Source organism: Barbatula barbatula (assembly GCF_947034865.1).
Source record: "Barbatula barbatula genome assembly, chromosome: 6".
NCBI lineage: Eukaryota > Metazoa > Chordata > Actinopteri > Cypriniformes > Nemacheilidae > Barbatula > Barbatula barbatula.
In genome coordinates this window covers 26,305,526-26,316,248 of record NC_136765.1, presented here as the reverse complement: position 1 = coordinate 26,316,248, position 10,723 = coordinate 26,305,526, and the positions used below count along the sequence as shown (strand labels likewise).

The 10,723-nt window shown below is 38.3% G+C and overlaps 2 protein-coding genes across 2 annotated transcripts; one reads left to right on the top strand and one right to left on the bottom strand.

Annotated features, from left to right (window-relative positions):
• The first annotated feature begins 7 nt into the window (after positions 1 to 7).
• srp14 (signal recognition particle 14) lies at positions 8 to 3,212 on the top strand. Its single transcript, XM_079459498.1, has 5 exons — positions 8 to 175; positions 1,855 to 1,927; positions 2,069 to 2,181; positions 2,267 to 2,299; positions 2,381 to 3,212. The coding sequence occupies exons 1-5, from the start codon at positions 152 to 154 to the stop codon at positions 2,468 to 2,470; spliced, it is 333 nt and encodes a 110-aa protein (XP_079315624.1). The 5' UTR covers positions 8 to 151; the 3' UTR covers positions 2,471 to 3,212.
• xgb (x globin) lies at positions 3,026 to 10,296 on the bottom strand. Its single transcript, XM_079459497.1, has 5 exons — positions 10,035 to 10,296; positions 6,113 to 6,220; positions 4,493 to 4,613; positions 3,993 to 4,073; positions 3,026 to 3,497 (listed from the first exon to the last, which is right to left on the bottom strand). The coding sequence occupies exons 1-5, from the start codon at positions 10,214 to 10,216 to the stop codon at positions 3,375 to 3,377; spliced, it is 615 nt and encodes a 204-aa protein (XP_079315623.1). The 5' UTR covers positions 10,217 to 10,296; the 3' UTR covers positions 3,026 to 3,374.
• Positions 10,297 to 10,723: the final 427 nt, after the last annotated feature.

The window sequence follows — 10,723 nt, the reverse complement described above, 5'->3', positions numbered from 1 at the left end:
CTGTGACGCACCGCTAGGCGGCAGTGATGATGTTTTGTGACGATGTTGTGTCACACATGAAGAAGTACGGGATGGGCGGAGCTTCAGCGCAGCTGAGAGAGCGACGTGTTCTTCTGCTCAATGTGCTAGCGGCTCATTCATCGATAAAGTCATGGTGTTATTAGAAAACGACGCGGTAAGATTCATTGATCTTATATTTTCAATGTCGAACTGTAGGAGAAATACATTTAGCGTACACGAGACTCTGAGTGTTGACGTTTCAAACCGCGTCGTGGAATTAAAACACGTTAGCAAGCTAAAGCTCACACTCACTGTAGACACTGTTCTGTCCGACTTTAAATCGCTTCATTCATTTCAAAGATTTAACAGCAGAACAGATGTTAAGACGTTTTCTTAAATTGTGTTTCTTAGGGATAATGATGCAGAGTATTGATCTTACTAGAGGATTATATTGATCATTAATCACTAAAACTAATAGTTTTAATAACTTTATTGAAGAAAGGTTCAAGTTACCTAGTCAGCTGGTTATAGTGCATCTATATAACACTACATCAACTTACAACATTATCCATTTGCACTAGTGTATGTACAATCTGTTAATAAATGCTGATTATATTTATCATTGTTATGTTGTTGAGATTATTGGAATCATGCCATAAAAGTCATGTCACTGATTTCTGTCTCTCTCTCTGTCTCTCTCTCTCTGTCTCTCTCTCTCTCTCTCTCTCTCTCTCTCTCTCTCTCTCTCTGTCTCTCTCTCTCTCTCTCTCTCTCTCTCTCTCTCTCTCTCTCTCTCTCTCTCTCTGTCTCTCTCTCTCTCTCTCTCTGTCTCTCTCTCTCTCTGTCTCTCTCTCTCTCTCTCTCTGTCTCTCTCTCTCTCTGTCTCTCTCTCTCTGTCTGTCTCTCTCTCCTCTGTCTCTCTCTCTCTCTGTCTCTCTCTCTGTCTCTCTCTCTGTCTCTCTCCGTCTCTCGCTCTCTCTCTCTCTCTCTCTGTCTCTCTCTCTCTGTCTGTCTCTCTCTCTCTGTCTGTCTCTCTCTCTCTGTCTCTCTCTCTGTCTGTCTCTCTCTCTGTCTCTCTCTCTGTCTCTCTCCGTCTCTCGCTCTCTCTCTCTCTCTCTCTGTCTCTCTCTCTCTCTGTCTCTCTCTCTCTCTGTCTGTCTCTCTCTCTGTCTCTCTCTCTCTCTCTCCCTCTCTCTCTCTCCGTCTCTCTCTATCTGTGTCTCTCTCTCTGTCTCTCTCTCTCTCTGTCCTCTCTCTCTGTCTCTCTCTCTGTCTCTCTCCGTCTCTCGCTCTCTCTCTCTCTCTCTCTGTCTCTCTCTCTCTCTGTCTCTCTCTCTCTGTCTGTCTCTCTCTCTCTGTCTCTCTCTCTGTCTGTCTCTCTCTCTGTCTCTCTCTCTGTCTCTCTCCGTCTCTCGCTCTCTCTCTCTCTCTCTCTGTCTCTCTCTCTCTCTGTCTCTCTCTCTCTCTGTCTGTCTCTCTCTCTGTCTCTCTCTCTCTCTCTCCCTCTCTCTCTCTCCGTCTCTCTCTATCTGTGTCTCTCGCTCTCTCTCTGTCTCTCGCTCTCTGTGTCTCTCTCTCTCTGTGTCTCTCGCTCTCTCTCTGTCTCTCGCTCTCTCTCTGTCTCTCGCTCTCTCTCTCTCTCGCTCTCTCTCTCTCTCTCTCTCTCTGTCTCTCGCTCTCTCTCTCTCTCTCTCTCTCTCGCTCTCTCTCTCTCTTTGTCTCTCGCTCTCTGTCTCTCTCTCTCTGTGTCTCTCGCTCTCTCTCTCTCTCTCTCTGTGTCTCTCGCTCCTCTCTCACTCTCTCTCTGTCTCTCACTCTCTCTCTGTCTCTCTCTCTCTCTCTCTCTCTCTGCAGTTTCTTACCGAACTTACTCGCCTGTTCCAGAAATGCCGGACCAGTGGAAGTGTGGTCATCACTTTAAAAAAGTGTAGGTTCATATGATCCAGCGTACAAATAAAGTCCCATAAGATGTTTCTTTTACGTTTGCTTTGATGTTTGATGAAACATACTAAAGTACAAGCAGAAAGTTGTTTTGTTGAGATTGTACTTGATTCTCTTTTATTTTAAGATGATGGCAGAACAAAGCCGGCCCCCAGAAAAGGACATCCAGAGACTTTTGAACCGGCCGACAACAAATGTCTGTTCAGAGCGTCAGACGGCAAGAGGAAAATCAGCACAGTGGTGAGAACAGTTCGTTCACTTGCATGCATGTTATCTTATACTAAACAGTGACTAAAGTGTTAAATATGTGTAATGTCTCTTTTAGGTCAGCTCCAAAGAAGTCATAAAATTTCAGATGGTAAGTTTGACTTTTTGCTGTGTTGATGTGGTAAATGTAAAAGCAGTATATTCATATGGGTTTTTCTTTCTTTGCTTTCAGGCATATTCTAACTTGTTGAGAGCACACATGGATGGACTGAAGAAGAAAGATAAAAAGAGTAAAAGCAAGAAGTCTAATGCAACACAGTGATTGACAAAATCAAATAAAAAAAAAGAGCGAGAGAGGGTGTGCTGTTAATTTAACCTCTCCAGGACATCAAACACACACCGGTGCCACTCCATCTTCCCATCAGCCCCTGCAGCATCTCAATCAGACGCCCGCATAAAACATCTGCTCCGGTTGGGATGGGATATTCATCCTGTGTGTGCTGCTTCTCTGTGGACGCTCGATAAGGATGACCTTAAAACCTGCCAATGTTGACGTCTGCCGTTCCAAACCAGATTTCATTAGTCTTACTGGATTTACTACAGAATATTAGATTTCAGTTCTTTAAGATGTTAAGGATTTCATTGAGTGAGCCAAGTTCTGTTGATAAAGAATTCATCATTTAAAATACAAGCCATGTTTTGATCGCAGACATTTCTTTTTTGTTGTAGGCGAAGTGTTTCTCCTGCTTGACTTTTGACTTAAGTTCATGTGTATTTGTTAGATTTCAATTCCCCCTTTATTGAAGGTTATTACTGTTGCTGCTTTATCTGAACGACAGCATCAGTCTGGTTTGAAGATGTACAGTGGAGTCTCTATAAAGTTGATTTATTGATGAGGACAGTTTATTTGACAGGAATGAAACCACCTTTGTTTGTTAATCTCACTTACAATGTTACATTTATTGCATTCAGCATCACTAGATGTTGGTTTTGTAATTAGAGTCCCAACTTCTTTTGATTTCCATGTCAGGAGCTCAGAATTAAATTCAGTTCAGTCATGATGATGGAAGTCTGTTGTCTGTTCTCTGTTAACGCTTGCTTTACATCATCTACACAGTTTGAAATACATCTTGAAATTACTAGCAAATCTGATGAATAAAAAAACAAAAGTCAAGAGTTTAAAGAAATAAGTACACTATATACACAAGTGAGAATGTGTGAGGGCTTCAGATGGCCGTCTGTCTCTTGTCTGGTCTTTCTGTAGTGGATGTCACCGCATGGTTGTGTTTGTTTTTCTCTTCTTCCAGATAACCGTCCTTCATGACGTGTGTGACGTACTGGAACAGTGTCTAGAGAGAAAACATACCAGTTACTCATTTGAAATCAGTTCATGGATTCCAGTTAGTAAACCAAAAGTCTGACTTGATCAATTTTTAGTTTGTGTTTGTTTCGATGTCATGTGCTGAATGTTTTATATAATAACCATCCATATATACACAAAGTAAGCTTTAAAGGTTTGTTTAAAAAATGACGGAAAGATTCATCTACTCTGATAAATATTCATTGAGGGATTTAAAGGGATTTAAACACAACAAATCTAGAAATCCTTTATAATTACAGATCTGTCGCACGTTTCATATTCTCCGTGTCTCTTGAGCGAAATCTGAAAATGACTTGTTCGAATGAGCATGAGTTCAGACTGTGATTGAGAGGTCATGAAGCTCGGACACTGCTGAGAAATATAAATATAGTACAATAATCACAGCTGAAGAAGAAGTGATGATAAACCTGTGAACTTTAAAGAGGAGAAGACTGTGCGGGGATATAGAACTCGTGTCTTTTACCTTCCAGGCCTGTTCCAGTTCAGGTGTCCATTTCTCCTTTAGAATCGGCTGCACAGCACAAATGAACTCGGTCCCTACATACTGAAACAGACAAAACACAAGTAATCTGACTAGAAATCAGCTCACATACAACTTCACTTGCACTAGAAGCAAAGAAAAAAAAGATTTGTTTTTCAGAAAAAAATTTAATTGCTATCTGAATATCTCATAAATGTATTATAAATGTTCTCATTAATGCCAATAAACAAAGAAATGGAACATGCGTAATCAAAGTTTACACTGTTACATGTAACTCCGTTTGAAACAAAAGCCCTTAGGAACCATATTTGGTCAAATAAATGTAGTTCATACTTACAAAGTGTAAAGACTTAAACACAAATAAGTATCCTAGAGATTAAGCACACAACTAAATCTGAGAACCTTGTCATAAAAACCAGGAGACACATAACAGTAGTGCTGTAATAATCACAGAAACACAAATGAATGATGTGTGATTTTACCCCGTAATACTTAGGAGGGGCGTTATAACGATAATGACTTCTGCCCAACTCCAGCGCCAACGTCTGTAAGCGATCAGACTGATCCAGTCTGGCCACACTCTTCTCGATGAACGACATCACCCTGTCAGACAACAAATAACAGGAAAACGCAATCAACACACATATATATATATATATATATATATATATATATATATATATATATATGAAATACAAAACCAACAAAAAAGCATAAAACACAATCAACACACACACACATATGTATGTTTTAATATCTCTGTGGTGACAGTCCATAGACGTAATGAGTTGTTGTACAAACTGTATATTTTATCCCCAAACCCTTAAAGATCCTAGAAAACTTTCAACATTTTTAGATTTTCAAAGATGATCGTTCTGTACAATTTATAAGCTTTTGTGCCCATGAGGACCTCAGTTTGGGTCCCCACAGTGACTTTTTACTAATATTTTACAAAACTTTACAAAAATATCTACATGTATATATACTGCTTAAATCAAGATACATTTACTTGACAAGAAAAGTGACCTAAATATTAAGTTTTGTTCTAAGAAAGAAAAAAAAAAAAAAAAAAAAGTTTAATGTTTAAAACAACACAAGTGTTTCTTGAAGTAAATAAAGTAAATTTTTCTCATCCCATTAGCAGATTTTTCTTTAAACATGAATTTACCTAATTCTTGTATTTCATTTTAAAAATCAAAACAAAATTTCTACGGTCACTTTGACTTGAAAATGAATCTTGATACAAATTAGTTTAGATATCTGTACAATAAAACAAAACAAAAATCCTTAAGACAACATAACCAACCTAACCAACACATTCAATTCAATTTGATAGATATAGCGCTTTATAGACATGTGCAATGTTCTCAAGCAGCTTAACAGCAGAAAATAAGAACAACAGAAAAGGCCAAACACAGCACATTGCATGGTGTTTGTAGGACAAATGAGATCATTCTCATAAATAATAATGTCAGGAGTCTCCTGGTGAGCAAGCCAACACGGCCCTGTGCAGAGAAACCCAAACTCTAATGATAAATAAATGGAGAAGAAAACCTCAGGAGAAACCAGACTCAGCCGGGAGGACCAGTTCTCCTCTGACACGTCACAGCTGCACTCAGAGACTTTGATTAAAAGTTACAACACCTGACTGTGCTGACTGTATAATGTCATGTTTGAGTTAATATATGTCAATGGTAATTGGTCACAGTGATCATGTTTATTTAGGTCACAGCATTATGAGACAGAAGACTTGTTGTCCCCTCGTGTTCCTCTGCTGTTATCAGACTGTTAAAGGGTCTAAATTGAGCTCATGAGCCGAGCGGCCCGCGGGGAGGTCACACACACACAGAAACACACGTACACAAACACACACATAGCGGCTGACGTCCGTGCGTGAAGCTCAACAACCACTTGGCCTTTTACGGCCGCTTGAGAGCGCCGCTTGGCAGACGGAGATGACCGAAGCGACCGGCGAGCTGCTCGAGTTCTGCTGGTAAATGTGACAGTAATACCTCTGATTGTGTCGAGATTCATTGATGTTGTGGGAATTTCAGATGTAGGGGCTCTTAAAGGCACTTTGTGTTGAGTGATTGAATACTGACCGGAGGCCGTGAGCTCGGAGTTCCCTGCTGGTGCGTAATCTCTCCAGATCCTCCACATCACGAAAGAGGAAAAACACATCCTTACACTCCGGATGAGTCTCAAACAACCTGTGAATAAGACATTCATCAGATTAAACAACTACTCACACATAATAAAACCTCTTTAAGTCAGGCAACCTTTAACTTTGAAAGAGTGAAATTCCTATTTTAGACATTTGGGCTATTTTAGCTATTAAAACTGCTAGATTTTTTGTCAGTTTAATATAATTTCAGTTAATTTACATTCATGCGTTTCGTCTGACAGACACAGAGTGACCTACATCGCATTATACTAAACATTTATTTTGTAATAAATGAGTGTGTGTGTGTGTGCGCAATCCCTTGGCACCTTATGACCTTTGACATTTAAAGCAACTTTTCAACTAAAGTTTTTAAGTTGAAATAGGTAAATGTTTTACAATGTACAAAGTTATTTAGTTTGTTTGCATTTACAAAAAAATTGTGTTTATATTATGTTCAGTACAGTGTAACAAATTGTTGTTTCCTTTTATAGTTCTTGTGTGGAACTATATTATTCTGGTGATATTCATTTTCATGTAGCATCAATGTTTCAGTGTTCATTTATTTCAAGTCAATCTCGGTTACATGAATTAAAATGTTTCAGTATATTACCAATAAACAAAAACTCTACAAATGTTCACACGTTTAAGAAATCATTTTTAAGTAATAACTGTGATAAAATTCTAGAAATGTCTGTAGCACCTTGAAGTGCGATGTCAGAATAGACAAAGACCATCATATGTACGCTTGTGAAGTTTAGGACGACTCATGGTTAGTTACTGTGATGTGAAACTGTTGTTTTGAGCTCAGTGTTACATTTACATTTACATTTATTCATTTGGCAGATGCTTTTATCCAAAGCGACTTACAAGTAGTTTTTTACAGTGTCACATTACTGCAGAGCAATCAGGGGTAAGGTGTCTTGCTCAAGGGCACTTCAGTCATGACCTGCTGACACTGAGATTAGAACCTTCTGATCACAAGCCCAACGCTCTAACCATTAGGCCACAGTAATAATACCCAAATATATCTTTGTTATTTGTCAGTATCGTCGATGGTAAAAAGAAATTAGATTTTAGATTAGAAATGAGATCTCATTAAGAAACAGTCAAAAAGATAGAGAAACATAACTTTCAAAAGATGTGATATTATGTGATTTAATGTTAAATGAGTGTTATGATATTTTGGCGAACTGAATCTGGTGCGAGAGATGAAGCCGCTCATGAGAGACGGATCTTCTGATTGTTCATTGTAAAAATCTGTACCGAGTCTTTCTTCAGTAGAAGATATTTGGAGAAATGTCTCAGTGGTTTTGTATTCAAACAGTGGAAGTCTATGAGGTTCAGTGCTGTTTGATGATCAACATTCTTCAAAATATCTTCTGTTGTGTTCTGAAGAAGAAAGAGACTCAAACAGGTCTGACACGACGTGATGATGAAGAAATGATGACAGAATGTTGATTGTTCACATATTGACCCTTAGACAGAAATGCCAGTGATGGAGTGCACAGACACGTGTGAGGCGGTGAGGGATTCACTCATCATCAGTGTTCAGGAGATTTCACGAGAGCCGACGGTCACAGACGGATTGTTGAGCATCAAGCAGATTGTCATGAGCTCGTTCACACAAGTTTTATTCACACAAAACTTGTGTGATGTGTTTACATGGAGAACTGTAAAAACACTTGATTTATATGTTTTATTATGGAACGGAGAGACATTTTCAAATGTGCCTCATGCAACCAACTCAAATAAAGCAATGGCATTTACAGTCTCTATTTCAACAGGTTCAACTGAGGATCACAATGAACAACAACACACAGCAGAGATCTGTGCAACTGCTGGATGACTTTTCTCCTGTGAAAGTATAATGAGTTCCTCAGGTGTGTATGACAGCTGTGTGTGCCGCGGCGGGGCCGAGCCCAAAGGAGAACAGGAATACAATCTTTCCTCTCTGACACACGCACGCACGCACACACACACACACACGTGTGCACAGATCTGTAAGATGGTCTCTAATCACCATGGTTACAGTCAACTGCATTTCACTCAATCAGAAAGTCATGTGTCTTTTTATTATGTCCAGAAAGCTGGTTGCACAATATCAAGTGTGTGTTTATCTCTCTGGAGCACTGAAACACACACACACACACAGATTTGCATCCATCTGACATGATGAAAACAACATTCATTTCATAATTAATAAAATGAGCCTGATAAAGCTGATGTTATAGTTACGTTAAAGCAAACACGTCTTTTCTGTTTTGATTTTTTACATATAAATGTAAGTAAACTGCTCTTTGTTTATTAAACTGTTCAAAGGAACATAGATCTGCAGCATTCGTCCTTTATTTCCTAATGTGATATATTTATATTTCAATATATTCTAATATATTTATAGTTAAATGTGTGTTTTGGATTTGTCCATTAAAACCAGTGGAAAAGTATAAAAACACATTTAGTGCAAACGCGTTAACATTAACATAAATATATTGACATTACTAAGATCTGCAAAACAGCATTCTGTATAGTGTAAGAGGTGAAATTCCCTCACACTTCACTGATCAGATCAATGTCTTTTATCACACATTTGTTGTATTGTTTTATTTCTGAGCCAGAGGGGTAAGAAATGAACTTCACTGGGAATATTGATTTAATGTCAGTTTTGTCACGTGACACGATGATGCTGCTGTGACCCTTCTGAATCATATTGTGAGAAACAGAATGCAGACGAATGATAAGACATCTTTGAGATCTTAATCAATAAAAGAATTCAAGCTCACAGTGCTTTGGGTTCCAGTCTGCCGTGTGGGTGAAGTTAGAAAAGCCCTTCAAATGTCAAATAGAAATGAGAGGCTGGGGCTGGTGATGATGGGTTTTATTTAAGAGCTGTTGATGTATGTCTTTAAATGTGCACTTCAAACGTGTCTTCAATTGGGACATGCGCCCTTTAAGCTAACATTTCAATATCACTGTGATTTAAGCTGTTAGTTCATATTAAAGTCAATAACCTCAAAATCTGCTTTTACATACAATGAATAGACTTTATTAGAATAATGAGACTTCAACAGAAGTGTGCCTGTGTGTAATTGAATGCCATTTGTTAATCATACTTCGTTTTGCTGGAAAATCTCATAAAAAACATAAACAGTTTCATTTTTCTAAACTATATTATTATATTATACTCTTCCATATTTTTTTTACTATTTCATGAATTGTTTTCACATTTACTCCCACATGAAAAATACTATAATACACTTAAGAATGTGCTGCAGTAGATTGTAGAATACTGTACTGTTTATGTGTAATAGAGAATACTAAAGTAGACAAACATATACAAGATATAAAAACAGTGAATTGACCTGTAGTAAATACTGCTTTTTAGATTTACAATAAAAAGGTTCAAAAACACTACTGTGTCCAGAAATTGTACTACAGTAAACACTTAATTATACTACAATATTTTTTCATGTAGGCTGTGACGTGAAACTGTCATGAAATAGCTTATAAAACATTTATGCTGTTCAGACCGTAAAGAGTCGCATATCTGTTTTTTAAACGTCAGTATTCTTTTATCAGTGTCAATAAACAGCAGGTGTACACTGTGACAACATGCCCCGGTACATGTTTAACGCGAGGAAGAAATGTGACAACTAGCCCCGCTCTCAAATGGTTCTATAGTTTGAAGAATCCGATGCTAAATGATTAAGTTACATATTCATCTGAAGTAAACAGAAATATAAAAACACAGACACATTAAAGGTGTGAATAATGAAATAAAAAACGAGTTTTTGTCAGTGTAATATTGAAGAAGTGACATATGGACATACGCTGGTGACGCGTTACGCAGTGTTTATTCTTACCGGACAAACATGATGATTCCCACTTTGGCGATGTCCTCTTGGATAACTTTCCAGGACTCTTTGATGATACTCATCTGATGTGGTGTGAGCTGCGCTGGAGTCTGATGATGCTCATCTGCATCTCTCCTCTCGTGTGGTCCTGATGTTGCTGTCAGATCGGATCCAGAGATCGCGCAACCCATCCTCGCAGCAGCTCTTGGGTTTGTTTTCACACTGTCTGGACCTTTAGTTGTGTGCGTGCACACAGCAGCTCTGTTTCTCCATGTCTGTCTCCATGAGACCTTCAGATGCTGAAAGCTGCCCATCACGAGGGGAGGAGCCCATCATCATCATCATCACACCCACTGCACAACTCACGTGCTTTAGAGTACAACCAACAAAATCATTTTCATGTTTTTAATTCGTGCTTTTAAGGTTTTATAAACTATGAATGGTGCTGCAAATGAACAAGGAAAAACAGCAAAATACAATTAATCAGTGTAGAAGTAACCCACTATAAAGGCATACTTCACTTTAGTACAGACTTAATTATTTACTACGTAAGGTAAGGTTTAAAAATACTTTAGCATCTTGACATTTCACAAAAGGTTAGTATGTTTTATAGTTTAGAATAACTTCCCTTACATGCACCATTCTAACAAATGCTTTAGTTTGAAACCATTCTCTACACAGGACGAGATAAAAGCTTT